General features: G+C 40.9%; 2 protein-coding genes across 4 annotated transcripts in view; both read left to right on the forward strand.

The window, feature by feature from the left end:
• Window positions 1-1,275: 1,275 nt before the first annotated feature.
• wu:fa19b12 (uncharacterized protein LOC560551 homolog) lies at window positions 1,276-4,201 on the forward strand. Its single transcript, XM_017716721.2, has 2 exons — window positions 1,276-1,814; window positions 3,374-4,201. Exons 1-2 carry the CDS (start codon window positions 1,368-1,370, stop codon window positions 3,533-3,535), a joined length of 609 nt encoding a protein of 202 aa, XP_017572210.1. The 5' UTR covers window positions 1,276-1,367; the 3' UTR covers window positions 3,536-4,201.
• Window positions 4,202-5,977: 1,776 nt separating this feature from the next.
• Window positions 5,978-23,011, forward strand: part of trpm6 (transient receptor potential cation channel, subfamily M, member 6) — a 71,984-nt gene continuing 54,950 nt past the window's right edge. The window contains exons 1-9 of one of the 3 annotated variants that reach the window (XM_037531761.1): window positions 5,978-6,115; window positions 13,997-14,076; window positions 14,166-14,204; window positions 18,214-18,391; window positions 18,883-19,096; window positions 19,191-19,315; window positions 20,650-20,821; window positions 21,963-22,137; window positions 22,714-22,837. In XM_037531761.1, the coding sequence (XP_037387658.1) occupies window positions 6,113-6,115; window positions 13,997-14,076; window positions 14,166-14,204; window positions 18,214-18,391; window positions 18,883-19,096; window positions 19,191-19,315; window positions 20,650-20,821; window positions 21,963-22,137; window positions 22,714-22,837 (1,110 nt within the window). In that variant the 5' untranslated portion in view covers window positions 5,978-6,112. Of the gene's footprint in view, window positions 6,116-10,679; window positions 10,998-13,996; window positions 14,077-14,165; window positions 14,205-18,213; window positions 18,392-18,882; window positions 19,097-19,190; window positions 19,316-20,649; window positions 20,822-21,962; window positions 22,138-22,713; window positions 22,838-23,011 lie in introns of those variants that run through there. The other 2 variants (XM_017716697.2, XM_017716696.2) reach the window with 2 other exon arrangements.

A 23,011-nucleotide genomic window follows, 5' to 3' on the forward strand; every position in this document is an offset into this window, starting at 1 on the left:
GGTTTGATGCTCTGTAGCATTTTGTAAAATGCATTTATCCTTTAAAATGTCACTGGTGTTACCTTTTCTTATGGGTAACACCAGTGAGAATCGGTAACACCAGTGACTCCCATGGAGAGAGAGAAAAGTGGACGTTCCCGGGCTTAGATCTCCTTTGCTCCTCACAAAACGAGCATGATGATGCATTGGGCTTCTTTCCATTCTAGAAAAGTAAAAGAGGCACAGAGAGTTTCTCGGCCTCATTCAGGAGCTGAGACTTGATCAGAGCTTTCAGATGGAGCTTAGATGTCTGCATCTAAACCTGTTCAACTGAGCCGGAACTCCTTTCACAGCGTTCATTCCTTCAGCCTGTCATCCACAACTTGGTAGCTGCCACACAACACCAGCTAACTCATTAGATGAGTTGGAGAATGTTGGGTCATTTTAGTGTTTACTGTGTTGTGTTATATTACAAAACACAGCAAAACTGACAAACTACACTGATTACTAGATTAACTTTAAACGCCCTTGTAGGTAAAATCGTGTGGGCTGATTTTGTGGTCAGTTGTGTTGGCCGCAAGTTTAAAAAAAAAAGGCTGGGATCCTCTGGTATAGGAAAGAAATGAGAGTGCCTGGTTTCCAGACTAGTAGTTCATATCATGTGAGCTAGTTAGAATAAGGCAGTTCTGGGTTTTTGGATCCGACTGTCTCCTTGATGACCCCAGCCGTCACATGGATGACATGACAGGCTTTGTGGACCAGGAATTTAAATAGAGTAAAAGTTTTCCTACATTTTTACATAATCCTGTCGTTAAGATGTAAACAAAGTCATACAGAGTGGTTTGATGTGAAATGGTTCATTGCAGAGAAACTTGTAGACGCCGGTTTCTTCACAGTGGTGGTGGTAGGAACCAGGGGTCACCATGTCCACAACTATAGCCTTTTTAATTACTATCCAAAACCAGCAGTGAAACTACACGATTATGCTGTTTTTTTTATATGTAATCGTGATGTTAAAATATGGAAAGAAAAAAAAAACATTTTTATGGTGACTATTTGCCTCACAACGTCCTTCATGTATCCTTCCGCCACGAATGGATCAAATAAAAGGACGTTTTAGGCCAAACCTCCTTCACAAACTACCATAAAACAGTGTCTCAGGCATCAGGCAGCGTATTCATAAACGTTTTGTGTAATAACTTTCTGTGAGGAAGCTTTTAGAGGCAGTGAACGTCAGACTTTGGTTCTCTATCACCGCCACTGTGGTAACGACTCCATGCACATTGCTACACTGGTCAATCGATCATCCCGCCAGACGAGGGCGCTGTATCCTCCTTCACCAGCGACCATACTGGCACGGCGGATGGTGGATACCTGTGGAGTGGAGGATGTGCGCCGGTGTCTGTCCGTTTTCACTGGGGTTAACGGAGAGCACAGGCGGGACTGAAGTGCCTCTTCTCGCCCGTATGACGAAGCGGAGTGCCGAGAGCGCCTCGCCTTTCTGCTCTGTGCCCGAGAAGAAGCGCTGCCGCTCTGTCTGCAGCAGCGCGGACTCGCCGCTCTCCTCCCCGCCTCCGCTGCGCCTGTACCCGGCTTTGTCGGACTCCTCGCCGCGCCGCAGAAAGAGACCGAGCCGCCTTGACCCGCTCGAGAATCTCCCCGAGCCGAAAAAGGCGCATGCTGCCCGACAACCTTCACTGCAAACCGCCGCCGAGGACTGTTCTGGAAGATTCGGCGATGCGAGCGGAGCGGCGGGTCCGGCCAAACCGCAGGCTAAACGGCAGAGAGAGGAGAAGGACCCGTCTGACACGGACACGCCGGAGGAGCCCACTGAGGTCTGTACGAGTTTAGCGCATTTTGAGAGGTCAGCTGGGGTGAATTAGGTCTGCCCGCTGGTCAGGCTTTGTGGAATTATTCACTGCCTGAACACGAGGTGTCGCTGTAGACCAAGAAAAGGTGCTGTTCGTTTTGATTCGAAGCCTGGCGCTTCGTATTAACAGGCAATTCCACCCATTTTGAGTTGTATTCCGAGTTAAAATGGTTTATTGAGAGACTAAAGAACTGAGACTGGTTTCTTTACAGCGGTGGTGAAGGAAACCAGGGGTCACAATGTCTACAGCACAAATACAGCCACGTTATATGCTTCCTGAAACCATCAGTGATCCCACACGTGCCTTGTGAGTTTTCATATAAAATGGTGATGGTAAAACAGTCAAATTAGAAAAAATACATGTCCTTTGGGACTGTTTTCCCTCATCCTACATCACCTGGATGTATCCCTCCACCATGAATGGATTAAAATACGTATTTAACCAAAACCTTTATAAAATGTCATCAGGCGGTGAATTTACAACCATTTCATACAACAACTTCTAGAAGTGGACATCTAGAGCTTCTAGAGGTGGAAATCTGGTTCCTATCACCACCACTGTGAACAATCCGGACTCCGCAAGTTTACCTAGAGCAGAGCGTTTCACACCAAACCACTTGGAATGACTCTGTTTACATCTTAACCTTTCAGCCATGTGGAAAGCTTTTAGAATTTAAAGAGTTTAAAATTTAAATTAGCCTGTAAAATCTAAATATGACATTTGGAGCTTCACCTTATATTTGAAGCCTTTACTTTTTAGTCAGAAAACTAAAACTCTTTATTGTGTATTTATAATGTTCTGCAAACCTGAAATGCCTTTTATATAACTTAAAAAAAAAACAAAGTTTTCATTCAAACCATTTAGTTTCTGCTGGTTTCTAGTGGTGTCCATTAGTTACTTATCGTATTGTGTTTTTCCTGATGGGTTGACATCACAGTGTAAAGATCCTGATGGTTTAACATGTGTTCTAGGGCTGATTCATGCATTTGATGGTCCTGATGCGATCTAAAGGTGTCCTACAGGAAACTAGTGGTCTCTAATGTCTAATTGTAGCCAATTACATTTAGAAAACAAAACCACCAGGTGTTAAACTAAATGATTCTAATGGTCTTTTTTTCAGCTCGGTGATATTGCAGACCTATCAACATTTAGATTTGAGTAATATTAAGGATGGATATGTGGTGAAGTATTGGTTGTACTCTGGAAGAGCAGAATGTCTGAGCTTTACTCATTTGGCTGCATTTAAAATCCTCTACAAATAATTGTGAAATTTCTCAGTATTGCAAATCCAGGAAGATGCCAATTTCTGTATTTTATGAATGTGTATGTAATGCAGATGTTGGATATCAGCATCAGTCCACATTCCCCAGTCTGTTTATTAATTTATTTTGTCTCATATCATGTTGAAAAGAAGTAAACCTTTGAGAAAAACTGACCAAATTTAAGATAGTTAGCACCACAGGTCTCATTGCTGTGTCATGTCCTTAGACGCTGACCTGATATGTCCACCTGCACTATTACAGGTGATGCACCGTGATGATGATGTCAGCGACGACCTTCTTTGCGCCTTCAACTCGTTCCAGTTCTGGAGGGCTCCTCTCCCAGAGTTAGACCTTTCCCTCTTGGACCCGCAGGTCAAGGGAGACGCTGCTACCAAAGGCTCCACAGAAGCCATGGAGACGTGAGGCAGATTCTGTGGTGATGCCCAACCATGTGAGCCCCTGGTAGCCAGTTTGTGAGCCTGTCTGTCATGTGCGGAGTACCAAATGTTTTCGGACGAGGCCCAAAACTCTGCACAGGTCTATGCATGGACGGACTGGAGGCGTGTTGGCAAGGCTTGCTGTGTTTTGACAGCAAGTATTTATCTTATGGATGTTGATGCCATATTTCTTTTTCTTTTTTTCTTTTTTACAGTCTGTTATGAGGGCATAACATGCTTTACTTGGTTTAATCGAATAATTTTCTTCTAGGTCGGTACTGCAAAGTGAGTTAGCCAAGTGAAAGTCGCATTTGACAGTGTTACAGTTTAAGGGGTTAATGTTCCAACTGCTGGCGTTTTAGCTGAGCTGAATTTTCATGGTTTCCGTTGTTCCCTTTCTTTAAATACATAGCTATCAGAGTTTAAATCTTTCTTGTCATGGTATAAAACTGATTGCATACCTTTTTTAGTGTCAGATCAGATTTTGCAGTGCTTCCTTCTTAATCTTAATGGCTGTGACCATGAAGAGTGTGTGGGTGACCGTTTCTCACTGGTGAGATCACATTATTTCCTCTTTATTATATGCTGTTAATGTACTACAAACCTATTTTCTGCTGTTGTTTCACAGCAATAAAATTTGAACTTTTCCATATATAGTGCTCTACTTGAGTGTGTGAAATTAGTAAGGATCTGGGTAAATTCCTTTGACCAATAAACAGTTAGATTGATCATTAACAGGCAAGCCTAAAATGAAGGATGAAATCTTGTCAATATTTTTCATTTGAAGCCGTTTTCCAATACACAATATTGACCCGCGGGGGTCCTGACCACTGAAGAACAGGGTAAAACTGGGCTAACAAAGCATCAGAGAAACAGATGGACTACAGTCTGTAATTGTAGAACTACAAAGTGCACCTTTACAGTAAGTGGAGCTGATGAAGTGGACAGTGAGTGTAAAAAAAAAAAAACAGGAGGTAGTCATAATGTTATGCCTGATCGGTGTATAATGAATGTTTTTCATTTTTATAGCGATCCTGAAACTGCTTGGTGGAGTGCCGAGAGCATGCAAAACAGCATGTAGATAAAAGTGGGCTACTTTCTAAGAGATGCTAAAGTGAACCCTTTATTATATTGTATTATTATGTCTACTTCTCTTTATAATTGCCTATGTGTTAATTTCTCTACCTCATGATTTTCTATTCATACTCTATGTTCAATATTTCAGCATAAAATCAATATTTGCCTGTGTGCTGGCACTGCTGCCTTCATAAGAGGTCAGATGTGGAAAGGAAACTTGTCAGTACCCTCAACTTTCCAAAGGTCTAGGAAGTCCCACATGAGTAATAAGTTTGCCTGTCTTCTGATTCTTATCATGAGATGCAAATATTAATGTGGCTGTTAAAGAACGTTTGTGTCACTGACTTTGACCCAATGGCGTGAAAGTCTGAGTCTCGGACCTTTGATCCAAGGATAGGGTGAAGACCTGAAAGGCCGAGAGCTTTGTTTTCAATCCACCATCATTCTCAGCGTTGCAGTAACACTGACGTGATGGTGGTGGTGTGTTAGTGTGTGCTGTGCTGGTACGAGTGGATCAGACACGGCAGTGCTGCTGGAGCTTTTAAACAACTCTGTGTCACTGCTGGACTGAGAATGGTCTACCAACCAAAACTTCCAGCCAACAGCGTCCTGTGGGCAACGTCCTGTGACCACTGATGAAGGACTAGAGGATGACCAACACAAACTGCAGCAGCATATGAGCTGTCTTCTCTGACTTTACATCGACATGGTAGGAGTGTTGAATAGAGTGGTCAATGAGTGGACACAGTGTTTAAACACTCCAGCGGCACTGCTGTGTCTGGTCCACTTATAGTAGTTATATTCGCCACTGATTTGTACCTGAATGTTGTAGTTCCTCTAGAAAAGTGGTCCTGAATAGCAGTATTTTGTTTTTTTAGCTGTGCCTTATTTTTTAGTAGGCCTTTCTAGCAGAACCAGTTCCCTATTGCTTCCTCTAACATACAATTCAAAACCATCCCCCCACTTTAATGATGAACCCACCTACTCAAGTTGTTTATTGCAAATGACACCAAATTACATTTTACAGCTTCCAGCACTTGTTCGAACAATTGCTTGTCAGCTAATCGGTTAATCATTTACATTCCTGATGCTTAAGGTCGTTCCATGTAGACCGAGCTTTAGGTTTGTATTTCTTTACCTTAAAGTTGTTCCACATTGCAGTTCATGCCTGATATCTGAACCAACATTACTTCATGTTTCAGTTCAGATTTGTGCTGTGCAAGTCCATTGACGTTTCTCATTTTTACAGTTGCATTAGCCAAAATAATAGCGTTCATGATGATGAACAATGCCACGTCGCATTCAGAAGTGGAGATAACTTTGACCCAATGGTGTGAAAGTCTGAATCTCGGACCTTTGATCCATGGATGGGGTGAAGACATGAAGGGTCGAGAGCTTTGTTTTCAATCCACCACAGCCAATGCTGAACATCCCATGGACGTTGTGATACCTGCTTCTGTAGCTTAACTACTGTGACTGACCTGATATGGTAAAGCTACGTTTTTGTGTTTTTCTATTACATTGAATAGAAGAGGTGGTCTATTAGACAACTGTTTAGGGGTTATATGAGGCCTGTTACAGTAGAAGTGCTGTGCTGAGCTGGGCTTTCCTTATCCATGTACATCATACAGTCATGTGAACAGGGGAAGCTTTAACTTTGCATTAGCAGTTCAACTCTGAGACAACACCAGTCCTCAGCATGGTTTGGTTTACTAACCATAGTTTGGTTTCATTGTTAACCTGAAAACTACTGAGTTGAATTAGGAAAGCCACAAAAACGTGCTGGATTTTGGCCCTCCAAGGACGCATTGGTGCTTCCGTGTACTTCATCATTCCGAATACTGTGCAGTATCGCCGCTGTCGGAACAAAACCTTGTATCTTGAAAATGTTAACTTTACAGGAGAAGCAAAAAACATGCTTTAGTTTTAATGGAAGTCAATGGAACCAGATGTTTTTTCGAGTCATTTTGGGCCATTCCTTTTGGTCCATTCTTCATGAATCATACACACGATGTAAAGGGCAACAGGTGTTTTCAAACTATGTCAAGAACTGAAAAACAAGAAAAATGGAGATACAAGGTTTTGTTCCGACAGCAGCCACTAAACAGACTGCCCCAGTGTAGCTTGTCAAATTGCTGGTTTTGTTGATTTAACTCTCTCTACCAAAAAAAAAAAAAAACACAATTCTCCATATTTTAATACATAATTTTTGCTGAATTCAACATATTTAGAGCAGAAAACCTAAAATGTGGCCTGTGAAAAAGTTATTGCACATTTTCTACTTTGTTCCAATACGCTAAGCACAGCAATTAAATAGAAACTGTGCACTAAACTTTGCACTATTAACTGATTTTGGACTTTGGACTAAAATACTTCTGCTTTGAGTGACACCGTTTCTTCATTATGTAAATTTTGTTCAAATAAATGATTGAATATTCCATTTAGGCACTACCAAAACAATGATAACTGTGAAACCTTACCAAATGTTTCAGTTGGGACTGTTTTAGGAGTGACAATTTTAGCTGATTTCTTAAACAGAATAGAAACAAAAACTGTTTTGGTAGAGACAATTCTGAATGTTGGACACTGATTTTCAGATTTTGGGATACATTCACTTCAAATCAATGGGGTCTAACTGTTCACCGTGTGACCATAAGGGACAGGGATGCAGTCCCACTTCCTACTAGAAAATGCAGGGACATGGCTGGACTGAAACTCTGTATTGTTTCAGTCTTGACATGAAAATAAGAGACAGCATTTTTTAAGGGGTTAGTTTTAGGGTTTTGGGAAGGACTGTGATCTAATGGCTTCTGCTTTAAAGCAAATTAAAAGTTTTTATGAGCAATACAGGTACATACATCAATCAGACATAACATTATGACCACCTCCTTATTTCTACGCTCATTGTCCATTTTATCAGCTCCACTTACTATACACTCACTGGCCACTTTATTAGGTAATTGCTTGTTAACAAAAATAGCTAATCAGCCAATCACATGGCCGCAACTCAATGCATTTAGGCATGTAGAGGTGGTCAAGACAACTTGCTGAAGTGCAGACTGAGCATCAGAATGGGGAAGAAAGGTGACTTTGAACGTGGCATGGTTGTTGGTGCCTGAGTATTTCAGAAACTGCTGATCTACTGGGATTTTCATGCACAACCATCTCTAGGGTTTACAGAGAACGGTCCGATAAAGAGAAAATCTCCAGTTAGCAGCAGTTGTGTGGACGAAAATGCCTTGTTGATGTGAGAGGTCAGAGGAGAATGGGCAGACTGGTTCCAGATGATAGAAAGGCAACAGTAATAACCAACCAAAATCTCTGAGTAATGTTTCCAACACCTTGTTGAAAGTTTGCCACGAAGAATTAAGGCAGTTCTGAAGGCAAAAGGGGGTCCAACCTTTTACTAGCAACCTAATAAAGTGGCTGGAGAGTGTAGAGGTGCACTTTGTAGTGCTACAGTTACAGACTGTAGTCCATCTGTTTCTCTGTAGACTTTGTTAGCCCTCTTTTACCCTGTTCTTCAGTGGTCAGTACCCCCATGGACCCTCACAAAGCAGGTACTTTGGGTGGTGGGTCATTCTCAGCACTGCAGTAACACTGACGTGGTGGTGTATTTTGTGCTATTCTGAGTGGATCAGACACAGCAGTGCTGCTGGAGTTTTTAAACACTGTGTCCACTCACCGTCCACTCTATTAGACACTCTTACCTCGTCAGTCCACCTTGTAGGTGTAAAGTCAGAGATAGCAGCTGCTGCTGCTGCTTAGTTTGTGTTGGTCATCCTCTAGTCCTTCATCAGTGGTCACAGGACGCTGTTGGCTGGATATTTTGGGTTGGTGGACTGTTCAGTTCTGCAATGACACTGAGGTGTTTAAAAACTCCAGCAGCTCTGCTGTGTCTGATCCTCTCAGACCAGCACAACACACACTAACCATGTCAGTGTTACTGCATTGCTGAGAATGATCCACCACCCAAATAGTACCTGCTCTGTGAGGGTCCGTGTGGATCCATGTGGTCCTGACCACTGAAGAACAGGGTAAAATGGGGCTAACAAAGTATCAGAGAAACAGATGGACTACAGTCTGTAACTGTAGAACTACAAAGTGCACCTATATAGTAAGTGGAGCTGATAAAATGGACAGTGAGCGTAGAAACAAGGAGGTGGTCCCTGAGTGTTTCTGAGCAGCGATCATGAGCATGCAAAACAGCATGTAGATAAATTGGGCTACTTTCTAAAAGATGCTAAAGTGAACCCTTTATTATATTATATTATATTATTATGTCTACTTCTCTTTATAATTGCCTGTGTGTTAATTTCTCTACCTCATGATTTTCTATTCATACTCAACATTCAATATTTCAGCATAAAATCAATATTTACCTGTGTGCTGGCACTGCTGCCTTCATAAGAGGTCAGAAGTGGAAAGGAAATTTGTCAGTACCCTCAACTTTCCAAAGGTCTAGGAAGTCCCACATGAGTAATAATTTTGCCTGTCTTCTGATTCTTATCATGAGATGGAAATATTAATGCGGCTGTTAAAGAACGTTGCATCATTGACATTTTATGGTCTGGTTCTATGCTCAGTCTTGGCTTATGGGAAGTGATTCTTCTACCATTGTATTCTATACTTGAGTTATAAATTTCATCATAAAACTACCAAAATCTACTTTGGGAAATTCACTTTGGGAAAGATTGTTCTTTGAACCCATTTAGATCCAACAAACACATTTTATTCTAACGCTGCGGTCAGATCAAAACCTCGTATCTCCAAAATGGTAACTTTACAGGAGAAGGAAAAAACCTGCTTGACTTTTTATTATGTCAATGGAATCAGAATTTTTTTCCACGTAATATTGGGCCGTTTCTGTTGGTCTGTTCATCAAGAAATTTGGAGATATGGAGATACAAGGTTTTGTTCCGACAGCAGCGCTAAGGGAAAAATATCACAGAGCATCTGATTGGTCTACGGTGATGATTTTGTGTGTTGCTATATCTTGGATGAACGTCTAAAAACACCAATTTGAATTTGTATGGTTTACATCCGTGGTCAGCAACCTTCCTCCTGGAGATTTGGGAAATCTGCAGAGTTTAGTTCCAAGCTGTAACTAACATGCTGCTTCTGTTTAGCGGGGAAAAAAACGTAATTTCATTTGTAATTAATGCTGTGCTGTGACCCAATTACCCTGCCATTTATTGAAAATATACGAAAACTGCAACAGTAAAACTCAGACACTTGTGGTGACATATTCAACACTGAAGTGCCCCAGGTGCTTGGCCTTTTAATTCAAGCAAACAGGTAGGTTTAAAACACCTGGCATCCTTTCTTTGCTGCAAGTTCATTAAGACTTGGGCTCAGTTTCCGAGCTGCTGAGCTGATGTTAAGTGTTCATATTGGTTGAGCTGTGGCTGAAATGTGTAGCTGTGTAGAATTGAGGTGTAACCGCTGTCCCATAGATTGTTGTTGGGGTAGGAGAGTCGGAGCACATTACGTTGCAGTGCATGCTGGGGACTGTAGTGCAGTACATTGTGGAACAGGCTAAAAATGAAAATACTTGTGCAGGCCGGATTGTGTGGCGGGCCTGACCTTGTATTTGACACATAAGATGTAACCCATATATATATATATATATATATATATATATATATATAATTTTTTTTTTTTTTAAATAGTACAAAGACAACACGTCAAATGTTAGTTTCTTGTGGAACACCTTTTATATACCATTAGAAAATCCTTTAGAATCAGCCAGTAATCACCTGTTTACATTGTGATATCAACCCATTTAAAAGGCCAAAACACATTACAAACTCATCAGGAACCAAAAGAAACACTTAAAAAAAGACTGTCTTTTAGCAGGGATATAAAATGAAGCTAACCCAGCTAGCATATATGAGTAAAACACGTCATCCACATATGAGCAATACTTCCAATACACACACACATAACAATACATGTTGATTTTATATATACGTTTATCTATAAGTCATACATTTGAAATCTACATAATGTCAGATTTGCGTGCAGAGCTGTGGGCTAAACACCGCGATGTGACGTGAAGCCTCTGAGGGCTGTTTACAGTCAGCCGTTATCGCCCCTCAGCGCCTTCACCGCGTCTCTCTGCCCGTCCAGCCTCCCTGAACGCCTTTAGTTAGTCATTCGTGACCGAGCCTCCCCCCGCGGTGGAGGCTGAAGGTGGAGGAGCGCCGGCGAGGCTGTAAAGCCATTTAAACCGGTGTAATGGGTCAGAGGGCGACCTGCTCACTGACGACCAGCCGTGAGAGCGAAGCCCTCACAGCGCGGAGGCTGTGAGGAGAGGTCGCGAGGCTCAGGCAGAGCGCGAGGGCGGGAGTTTCCCGCTCAGGATGGAGGTGAGAGCGAGTAGCTTCTTAGTTAGCTGGATTAAAACTTCCTAAAGAGCCGCAGTGAGTTTTCATATCCTCGCTTTTATGGCTAATTATGGTAGATCATCGTCTCTAGCGACCAGAACAGTCAACTACAGTTTAGTGTTGCTTTCTTTACGGGGTCTCGACCGCTGTGAGAGCTAAGGCACCGTCAACAAATGACATTTATGGAATTTCCTCCTCAGTCCAGGGACTGGGCACTTAAAACAAGCTTTGTTATGAAACTAATTAACATACTAGATGGTTTTTGTTTGTTTTTTTGTTTGTCTAACATGATATTCAGTGCCCATTATGCTAGACATTTGGACTTGGGTGCATAAAGTGTGAATGTTTTTGAAAATAAAAATCGATACATTTATTAACACAGACACAAAAGCCAGCACTGAGGTTGTTTCTATGTTTACTGTATGTACAGTTCCGTGAAAAAGCTTCTGGACTTTTACATGAATGGCTCCTAAAAATATTAAAAATGATAATATTTATACCATAATATTAAACAAAAGGCTTTTCACTACCAGGCATACACGCTGATTTACATGACTACATAAAAAATGAACAAATGTGTGAGGTCATTGGTGGAAAAAAGTCAGAAAACATTAAATAATCTGTTACATAGAATTACATGCAGTGTAAGTGTAGTGTAGTGATGGCCATTGACATCATAAAAAAAAAAATATTACAACAATATTAAAACAATAATAAGTGTCACTTCTAAATACATAGTTTTACCTTTGATAAAATAAATAAAAATCCTGAACGATTGTGTTGGGTTTTTTTTTTTTTTGCGTTTAGTCTGTTTTACCAATCAAGCCATCATTTACTAAGCTGAGTCCAAATGTCCAGATTACTAGACACTAAGCTTTCAACAAGATGGACCTTCCAGACCTTCTATCTTGTAACTTGCAGGTTGCGATGCAAAGAGGGTGTGTGCAGAGCTATGGGCCACTTATGAGACCCATAGCAGTGTAGTATTGTTTTTAAACCTAAAAAAATGCTCTAACATAATAATAAAATTTTAATCAACGATAATTAAATAATTAATTATATCTCCTGCTCTTGCATGAAATACTTTTTACTGTACTTGAGTAAAAGTAAAAATACACTTAAAATATTGCTGTATTTTTACTTGAGTAAAAACACTTGATTGTGAATGTATCAAAAAGGAAAATATTTTAGACATCATGTAATATTTGAATGAACATGTTCTATTCAGAAAACCAGTGTGAGTTGCACAGGTCAAGCAAGTGCTTTTGTATCTTTACTAATGCAAAAACTAAGAGTTCATTCCAAAATGCTGTTGAAGAAGAATAACAGCTATATAAAACACTTCTGTCTTTTATGCCTGTTTTATTTAAATTTCTTGCATGTGTGGAGCCAACTCTCAACAACATATAATACATTTTGGAATTAACACTTTCAAATGTTGATAGAATACGTGTACATTAACTTAAGTAATTCTCTATTTAGAGTATTTCTACTTTATGTAAGTACAGAATTATAGTACTTTGTCCAGCTGCTGCTAAAAGACCTATTTTTCAATGTTCACAGTGCTTGGACCCCGCTGATCGCCACTTGCAATATAACAGTGCTGTGTAATTTGTGGATGATTCCTTCGCTCTCGCTGGTTTCCCATGGAAATGGATGTGCTTTCTGAATGTTAAAAGGCAATTTGTCATGTAAAGTAGTTTAGAGAGGATGGTCTTTGCTGAGTGGAGTGATCTCCACATATTTATGATTACGCACACATCAGCTGAAGTCTAAGAAACTAATCAAAGAAACACAAATATATATGAATATGTGAACCTGAGTGAAAACCTCATTCTATCTCTCCAGTGCTGGTCTGTCCTCCTCCTCTTCAAAGAAACATTTGGTTTGAAGAGGAGGAGGGTGGAGGCCAGACTCTACCTAATAATGCCAGGAAAGGGATGTGCTTCATATCCTTTTCTTTATAGTAATGTTTCTTTTTTATTTGGCAAGGCTTTATCAAAGCTCTGCGCAGCGGAACAAGATCTAATTGTTGTATTTGGCGTGACCTGTGAAGGATGTAGTGGAGGGGTCACAGCACATTGAGAGGGCCTATATAATTTTATCAGTTCCACTTACTATGTAGGTGCACTTTGTAGTTCTACCATTACAGACTGTAGTCCATCTGTTCCTCTGCATACTTTGTTACCCCCTTTTACCCTGTTCTTCAGTGATCAGGACCCCCATAGACCCTCACAGAGCAGGTACTATTTGGGCGGTGGATCATTCTCAGCACCGCAGTAACACTGACGTGGTGGTGGTGTGTTAGTGTGTGTTGTGCTGGTCTGAGTGGATCAGACACAGCAGTACTGCTGGAGTTTTTAAACACCTCAGTGTCACTGCTGAACTGAGAATAGTCCACCAACCAAAAATATCCAGTCAACAGCGTCCTGTGGGCAGCGTCCTGTGACCACTGATGAAGGACTAGAGGATGCCCAACACAAACTGTGCAGCAGCAGATGAGCTGTCGTCTCTGATTTTACATTTACAAGCACAACACACACTAACATACCACCACCACCACCACGTCAGTGTTACTGCAGTGCTGAGAATGATCCACCACCCTAATAGTACCTCTTATTTGTTGTGAATGGCAACATAGTTTGATGCTAATATGAAGACGGCCTGCTTTGAGTATCATGGTTTACCAATGACGAAACTTCATGGCATTTACGTTTGGCTTATTTCATAGTAATTTATTAGGATGATGTCTGATGTGTATACAAAATAGCACAATATTAGATTATAAAACTAGAGGAACAAAGTAGTGCCTTGCTCAGTGTGAAACCCCCTTAAACCGTGTAGCTCCAGTGAAGGCCTCAGGATCCAAACATCTCACACCAAACATGTCTTTGTGAATTAGCAACAGTTAAGGCTAAAAAAAAAAAAAAAAAAAACATTTTTCACCAAACTATAACTTTTTTCTTCTTTTTTTATCCCAGTCCAGAAAGTCATGGATCCAAGCTACCTTTTACAAGAGGGAATGTGTGAAGTTTTTGCCAGCGTCACGGGACCATCACGGGTCTGCTTCCACGTTTTTGTCAGAATCCTGTTCTTTTAAAGAATGTCTGATATAGAAAACGTCATGGAAACGTGTCTTTTGTTTTTCAGGTGTTCTCCGGTTTGCCATGTTTGCCAAAACCTAGTCAGGTATGAATTCCTGTCATCACTGGCCAGTACTATTCAGTCCTGAAATACGATTTCTGTTCCAGCTTTCTGTGACCAAATCACAACCTCAACCTTCTCAGTGAGTAATAACATTTAGAATCAGTGCGGCAAGCTGTAACTCTGCTCTGATAGAGCTTGTCTAATCAACATTACTAAAGTTATAACCCTGCAGGCAGCTGAACACCAAAGTAACATAGCAGAGTAGATCAGAATGACCAAGAAAAACATGAAAAGATATGTGGATATGTTAGATGCATTCTCCAGAGAACGTAACGAGGAGAGGATTAGCTAGATTAGTGGACCTGGATCCATACATCTCCAGAGTTCAAAACATTCCAATTTGTAAGATTTTACAAAAACTAATAAAAGTGACTACCAAAGCTGCCAAAGCTCTTAAATAATGAACACACACACATTTTCTAAGCTGCTTAAAACGTGAACAATAATGGACAAACCTATAGGCCTAAAGCTGAAGTTAGCTTCTTATTAAATGGTGCTGCAGGTACAGTGGTGCTTGAAAGTTTGTGAACCCTTCAGAATTTTCTATATTTCTGCATAAATATGACCTAAAACATAATCAGATTTTCACACAAGTCCTAAAAGTAGATAGAGAACCCAGTTAAGCAAATGTCACAAAAATATTATACTTGGTCATTTGTTTATTGAGGAAAATGATCCAATATTACATATTTGTGAGTGGTAAAAGTATGTGAACCTGTAGGATTAGCATTTAATTTGAAGGTGAAATTAGTGCCAGGTTTTTTTAATCAATGGGATGACGATCAGGTGTGAGTGGGCACCCTGTTTTATTTAAAGAACAGGGATCTAGCTGCTGGCACTCTTCACAACACATGTTTATGGAAGTGTATCAGGGCCCAAACAAAAGAGATTTCTGAGGACCTCAAAAACAAAAGAGTTGTTGATGCTTATCAGGCTGGAAAAGGTTACAAAGCCATCTCTAAAGAGTTTGGGCTCCACCAATCCACAGTCAGACAGATTGTTACAATTGGAGGAAATTCAAGACCATTGTTTCCCTCCCCAGGAGTGGTCGACCAGCAAAGATCACTTCAAGAGCAAGGTGTGTAATAGTCGGCAAGGTCACAAAGGACCCCAGTGTAACTTCTAAGCAACTGAAGGCCTCTCTCACATTTGGCTAATGTTAATGTTCATGAGTCCACCATCAGGAGAACACTGAACAACAGTGGTGTGCATAGCAGGGTTGCAAGGAGAAAGGCACTGCTCTCCAAAAAGAACACTGCTGCTTGTCTCCAGTTTGCTGAAGATCACATGGACAAGCCAGAAGGGTATTGGAAGAATGTTTTGTGGACAGATGAGACCAACATGGACCTTTTTGGTTCAAATGAAAAGCATTATGTTTGGAGAAAGGAAAATACTGCATTCCTGCGTAAGAAGCTTATCTGTAAAACGTGGTGGTAGTATCATGGTTTGGACCGGTTTTGCCGCATCTGGGCATTCATTGATGGAACAATGAATTCTGAATTATATCAGAGAATTCTAAAGGAAAATGTCAGGACATCTGTCCATGAACTGAATCTCAAGAGAAGGTGGGTCATGCAGCAAGACAACGACCCTAAGCACACAAGTTGTTCTACCAAAGAATGGTTAAAGAAGAATAAAGTTAATGTTTTGGAATGGCCAAGTCAAAGTCCTGACCTTAATCCCATCGAAATGTTGTGGAAGGACCTGAAGCGAGCAGTTAATGTGTCTATTTATGTATTGATACGTTTGCTGGAGTAAAAGTATTCTAGCTATTTTGGGTATGTGATACTGTGATGAACAGCTGGAATTAAGACCTATGTGGCTTTAAACCTTTCAAAACTAGGAAAATAGCAAAATTGACCTTTTTATTAAAATGGTATTGATCAGAACAAGTTGCATTTTCAGTATTTTCGTAAAAGGGAGGGATTCACATTGCATTTTTGAACACTACTTGCTAAGCAACAGTCGAGTCATAACTGTCAGTCAGATGTGCTAGCAATCTGTCGTTTTGATATGTACAGTTGAAAAGCTTGGTCACTCACCCTTTTGCAAAGTGTACTGCTGGTAAAAAAACAAGCTCAACTAAGTAACATTTTGTTTACATTACACACTTTTTGCTTACATTACATACAGTTTAGGGGTAGGCCCGTCTTCCCTTTTTCATTTTGATCCGATTAGTCAGCACAGAAATAGCTTGTGCAGTTTAAACGTTTCAAGCTAAATTTTTTGTTCATTTTTCAGATTTTTTTTCTCCTCAAAACACATTGATTTCTTTTCCAGTGCAGGGCCGAATGGTTCTGAGCTTCTCTCTCCTAGCTATCTTAGCACAGCTGAAGAGATCTAAACACCCCAGTGCAGGTTCGATTTGTCTAACTGGTGCTCTCCTATCACAAGTATAGATGATGAAAACTTACAACAGCGAGAGCAAAGTCAACTGACTGATCAAAGTGAGTGACAGTAAGCCGAAATTGAACCTGTTCTGTAGTGCTTTAAGCTGTAGTGCTTTAAACTGAGTGCAGTACTGCTGATTAAAAACACCCATTTAGAGAATAATCTAGGAGCCCAAATTCAAATGACTGGTGTTAAAGTAACAAAGATAAAAAAGAACTGTTCTGTGGTTGAGCTGTACTCTACCAGGCTACACTAATGCTAATGTAGCTAGTTAGCTGGCTACAGGTAAAACCCACTGCAGTACAGGCTGTTTTAGTAAGAGATGCTCAAATAACTCCCCTTTAGAGGATGAAGAAGATGAGAGCATGTCAGAGACTGCAGATGGAGTGACAGATGGAATCAACATGTTTTGTGGTGGGTGGTATTTGCATGGCTGTTAGCAGTTAGCCACTCATTTGTGTAGTTTTCTTGAGTATTTCCTGGATCTGATTTAGCGGTACGACAGATGGAAACAGAAGTCATCATCGGTCTTATGAGTCCAGACCAGTGCGAAACTGCCCAGTGCTATTTCAGTGGCATTGCAGGCTGGAAGTATTGGAAAGATGGATGTCAATCCCATGGGCTTGCAAGAATATGGGTCATTCCACTAGAATGGTTCAAATTGGACTTTGACATTTTCAAATTTTTTGCTTAAATGTATCATTGATATGTAAACCTCACAGTCAAACATGTAACGGGGTTGAGTGTAACGGGGTTGTGATTTTTGCACAAAATGGCCGCTGCTCTACATACTGTATACCAGAGAGAGAGCACATGGCATGCATGAGATTCAGAATTAGCATACAGTTTTGAAATAAAAAAACCTTTTTTTATAAGTAATAGTTTTCTATCTTTTTTTCATGTGACGGTGTTGAGTCACTGAGTTTGGCGACCACAATATCACAAGATAAATGACCAAAATTAAATAAAAGAAGGAAGCCACTTGCCTGTCTTTGCTGTCCTGTTGTCCAAAAGACTTGAGTGATGTCACTTCTTGATGTATATGGATCATATGGATCATACCATTGTTTTTGTGGGGGAGATTCATTTGTGTTACGGGGTTGAGGGGTTACTTAGGTACAGAACTAAATAATGTGATTTTAATAAATAATTATCAATTAATTTTGAAAAATAATATCACAAACAATTAAACACAGACAGTTGTTTAGGTTGACATCAAAATATATGGACTTTTTTATAGTTGTATTTGGTATATTCTAAGTATACTTTCGTTGAAGGCCATGAGGGACATGACAAAATAGGTGGTGTCAGCAAAAATAAATAAATAAACAAAGTTCTCATAAAAAGATCAAATAAAAAAAAATACACTGTATTAAAGGAGATATTTCAATGTATGTGTAAAGCTGTTAAAATATAGATTTTTGTGACCCAGTAGATAAAATACACCTAAAGAGGAGATGAGGACTCAAAATGTGCCATTTCCATGGAATGACCCATATTAGCACAACACCCAGACAGCTCTCAGATAGCACTGGTCAACTTTTTACACTTTGTTCCCTTGGACTTCCAACAAGTGCATTTACTGATCACTTTCTGTCAGGTGCTGCTGCGGGAGGCTGATTGGGGAGCATGCAGAACTGGAGTCCAGTTCTTGGGTGCCACCTGCCTCAGCTAATGAGGAAACATGGTCAGTGGCCCAGCACACGAGGGCCAGCCCCACCGATGCCTTCGGCTCCATCGACTTCCAGGGAAGCACCAAGCGGTGTTGCCGCGCCAAGGTGTGTGTCACGAGAGTGGGAGCTTTTTTTTGGTTTATGCGTGTTACTGAAAATGAGAATTGAAGTCAAGACCACCTTTGTTGAGTTTAAGGCTAGGACTAGTGAAGCACAAGTCAAGACAGGTCTAAAGGGGGATCAGACCAAGTCAAGATTGCATATGACAACAAGTCAAGATAGCTAAAAACTAGTCTTTACCTGCTCCTAGTAAAGTTGTTTCAACTTTTTTGTGGAGTTTGATCTGCATTTAAACAAAAGTAGTACAAAGACAGGTTGTTTATCATTTTTTTTATCAATGTCCTTGTTTGTAAATGCATGCCCAACTTAAAATTGATGTCTGCGACATGTTCCAAAAAAAGTTAAGATTAAGACTAAGACCATTTTGCAACATTTTGAAAGAGGTGATGTAATCTTGCTACTAAAATGAGTATACAGGAAAGGCTTATAATCCTTTATGAGAAAGGATGGGTTAAGGCTTGTTGTTTTGCCCTCAGTTTGTGCGTCTGTCCTGCGATGCTAAGCTGGACCAGCTGCTGTGTCTGATGCTGAGAGAGTGGAACATGGTTCAGCCCAAGCTGGTTATATCAGTGCATGGGGGGACTGAGAACTTCCCTCTACCCCCAAGAGTTGGTCAGGCCTTCAGCAAGGGCCTCATCAGAGCTGCTGAGACCACAGGCGCCTGGATCCTGACAGATGGCTTCAATACAGGTGTGTGTTTGCGTTTTCATGTCAGTCTTGTGTCCATTCGTTATTTATCTGAGCTGCTCTGTAATGCCATTTATTTTCTCTGTACTCTACGAAGGAGTATCCATGTATGTTGGGGATGCTGTGAAGGTCTATGGAACCCACGAGCGGCGGAAGAGAAACATCATTGGGGTCACCCCATGGGGTCTCATCGAGAATCACAATGACCTCATAGGGCGAGATGTAAGCTTCTTCTTTATTCATACTCTATCCTACGTAGACTATATGGAAAAGGCATGTGGACAACCATTCAGATGTTTCAGCCACACCTACTCTTAACAGGTATATAAAATCAAGTGCATAGCCATGCAATCTCCATAGACAAAACTGGGGCTCATGGCATTGTCATAGGATGCCGTCTTTGACACAAGTAATTTCGTGAAATTTTTGCTATGCTAGGTCTGCCACAGTCTGTAACTGTAAGTGCTATTATTGTGAAATGGAAGCATCTAGGTGCAACAGCACCTTGGGCATGAAGCAATAAACCACATATACACACAGAGCATGTAAAAATCTTTGTTGCATCACTCATTGTAGAGTTCCAAATGGCCTCTGCAAGCAAAATCAGCCCAAAAATTGTGCATCAGGAGCTTCATGAAATAGGATTCCATGGCTGCACACAAGCCTAAAATCACTAATACGTTAGGTGGAATGCTTTAAAGCATGATATCACTGGATTCGGGAGCAGTGAAAATATATTCTCTAAAGTAATGAATCGTACTTCACTATCTGACGGTCTGGGTTTGGTGGATGCCTAGAGGACGCTACCTACCGGAATGCATAGTGCCAACAGTAAAGTTTGGTAGAGGAGGGATAATGAGCCGGGGCTGTTTTTCAGGGTTTGGTCACCTTAAGATAATGCTAATGTTACAGCATACAAAGATCTTTCAGACAATTATATGCTTCCAACTTTGTGGACAGTTTGGGGAAGACCCTGTTCCAGCATGATTGTGCCCCTGGTCACAATGTGAGTTTGACATGTTTGGTGTGGAGGAACTCCAGTGGGCTGCATAGAACTCTATCGTCAATCCCCACTGAACATCTTTGGGGTGAACTGGAGTGTCGATGGTGAGCCCAGCCTTATTGTCCAACGTCAGGGCCTGACCTCACAAATGCTCTTTTGACTGAATGTGCACAAATTCCCACAGACACACTCCAAAATTTTGTGGAAAGCTTCCCAAAAGAGAGGAGGTTATTATAACCACAAATGGGGGCAATTCCATTTTAATGCCCATGGTTTTGGAATGGTTGTGTACTTTCTCCATGCTGTAAAGTTTTGTGTATTTGCTACTTGTTAAACACTGGAGCTACAGTGCTAGTACCATAAAAGTCACTGGCAAAGATTTTGGCTGCCATACTATTACTTCTTAGCTACATTAGCGGTATTAGCTCCAGTGCAAATTTTTGGAAGCAAACTTCAGACACTAAACATGCCTTGACTGATCAACTACGTTTGGGTCAACATAAAAAAATGTCAATTTGCTCTGTATCTCGCCTCACCCATGTGACTTTACCAGGTTCTGCGGCACTACCAGACTCTGGGGAATCCTCTGAGTAAGCGCGCCAGTCTCAATGGTCTGCATTCCCACTTCCTCTTAGTGGATGATGGAACTCTGGGGAAAGCAGGAGGCCAGCTGGAGCTAAGGAGGAACCTGGAGAGGCACATCCACCGGCAGAGGATCCACCCCAGTGAGTGTGGGTTGTGTAGGTGTATGAAGGGGGGAATTCACCAACAAAAGCTTTAAACCAGCATGTGTGGTGTGTGGGTCTGTTGGTGTAGCATGAATATGTTAGGGTCTGTTGGGAGTAACAACTATGCCCTAAGATATTTAGAAATGTCTCATGCGTGTCTAAAATAGCTAAAGGAGCTATATCTGAGGAGATTAGATATGACAATCCACTTGCATAAGGTAGGGGAAAGTCAGGAGTTTCCAAAACGGGAGTTCAGTAAATGATATAGGAAATGGGACACATAATAACTACCTGCAAGACCTGGTGGACCACCAAAACTGTTCCCATCAGATAAACATTAGGCTGTCCAGTGATGCTTTGTGAGCAGCAGTTCAAAATGCAGTGGTGCTTCACAGGTGTTGGAGGAAGCCTGTGCTGGCCTTCGCCCTCCTAGCGCCTACCTGGTGGTATTGTGTGATTGGGGGAGTCCTAAGTAGTGGGTGGAATTGGATGCGACTAAACTGAGGAGAAATTTGGTGGTGGGGGAGTCACTCACACATTTGGTTTTATACAGGACAGGTGGCCATACATGTCCCATATGTATTCCACACACACAATACAGCTTTAGAGACCACTGTTTATTTATTTATTTTCCAGTCAAAACAACTGTTAAAGTGAAAGCTAAGCTATTCATTTCAGAACATTTTTCAAAAGAGATTACATATAAACAAGAAAATCAGGTGTTCAAAAAATGAATAAAAGACACCAAGAAAATGGGGCTCCTAACAACCACCTGCAAGACCTGATAGACCACCACAACAAGATAATGATCCCAAACACACTACTGAGAAGATCAAGATGTACTTATCACACAAAGTAGCTGCTGGTGTTGAATTATAGGCCGACCACCCCAGAATCCAGGCCTCAACATCACTGAATGTGTTTGGGATTTATTTAGATTGTGAGAAGCAAACAGTGCAACTAACTTCTAAGACTGATATTTTATAATATGTTTCCTGACACTGAAAAATTTATTACTTTGTACTTGGTGGCTGTTTAATGCTGGAAATTAAGTAAATGAAGAGTGAGTGTCTTGCACAGCATTATAAATAACAAATCACTCACCCCTAGTGTTTATATTTTTGTGTGTCTTTCAAAGGACTGGCCCAGAGAGTTCCCGTGGTCTGTGTAGTGGTAGAGGGGGGTCCTCCTGTGCTCTCCACAGTGCTGGACTATGTGAGCAGGTCACCTCCTGCACCCGTTATTGTGTTTGAAGGCACCGGACGGGCTGCAGACCTGCTAGCTCTGATACACAAACAGACTGCTGTTGACAGGTGGGGATCACCAGCTCCATCACTTTTACTTGTACTAAGTGGTTTTTCTAGTTCTAATTAAGAATTAATTATCACTGTCCAAACTCCAAAATGATAACTTTCAATGTAAGTATTTTAAGTAAGTCAATGTAAGTCATTTTGGACTATTTTTCCTTGTGAGATTTGTCATGAAATTTGGAAACTGTATAAATAGGCGTATTATATCAGGAATATACACTAACTACTAACTGGCGACTTCATTAAGTACACTTCCTTGTATTTACACTCAACATACATCTTTTAAGCTCCATCTATTTGGGGGGCAACTGCCATGGTTTTGTAATGGGATGTCCAACAGGCTTATGTAGGTGTGATGGTCAGGTTTCCACATAATTTTGGCCATAAAATGACCAGTGCAAAGGGCTACCTAACAAACGGGCAACTCAAGTTAAAAGTCTGGTCACAACTACTAGGTTTACATAAATTTACAAGATAACATAAAAGCCTAATAGCAGAAGGCAGCACAGAGGACACAGAGCTCCACCAATTTAAAATATCACATTTGCTCATCCGGTTCTGTTTATTTATGTCCTATAGGAAGCTGGACACGCACATTAAGGAGGATTTCCTGCTACGCATTCAGGGTGTATTCGGTGTGGCAAGGCCGGAGGCCTCTCAGCTTTTCGGCCTGCTCACAGACTGCATGGAGCACAGGGATGCAGTAAGTAATGGAAAATCTAGTTCATTTCCTGAAAACAGGAACCTTAAAGCTTTGATTTTCTTCTATTATCTGCGGCTTTGTGGTGTTTTTAGAGTGAACTGGCAGAGAAAGTTAAATTTCTTTAGTTCGGTTTGTATTGGGTGGGACTAAATTTGGCTCAGGTGACGTCAGATC

This window comes from Pygocentrus nattereri, chromosome 20 (assembly GCF_015220715.1).
Source record: "Pygocentrus nattereri isolate fPygNat1 chromosome 20, fPygNat1.pri, whole genome shotgun sequence".
NCBI lineage: Eukaryota > Metazoa > Chordata > Actinopteri > Characiformes > Serrasalmidae > Pygocentrus > Pygocentrus nattereri.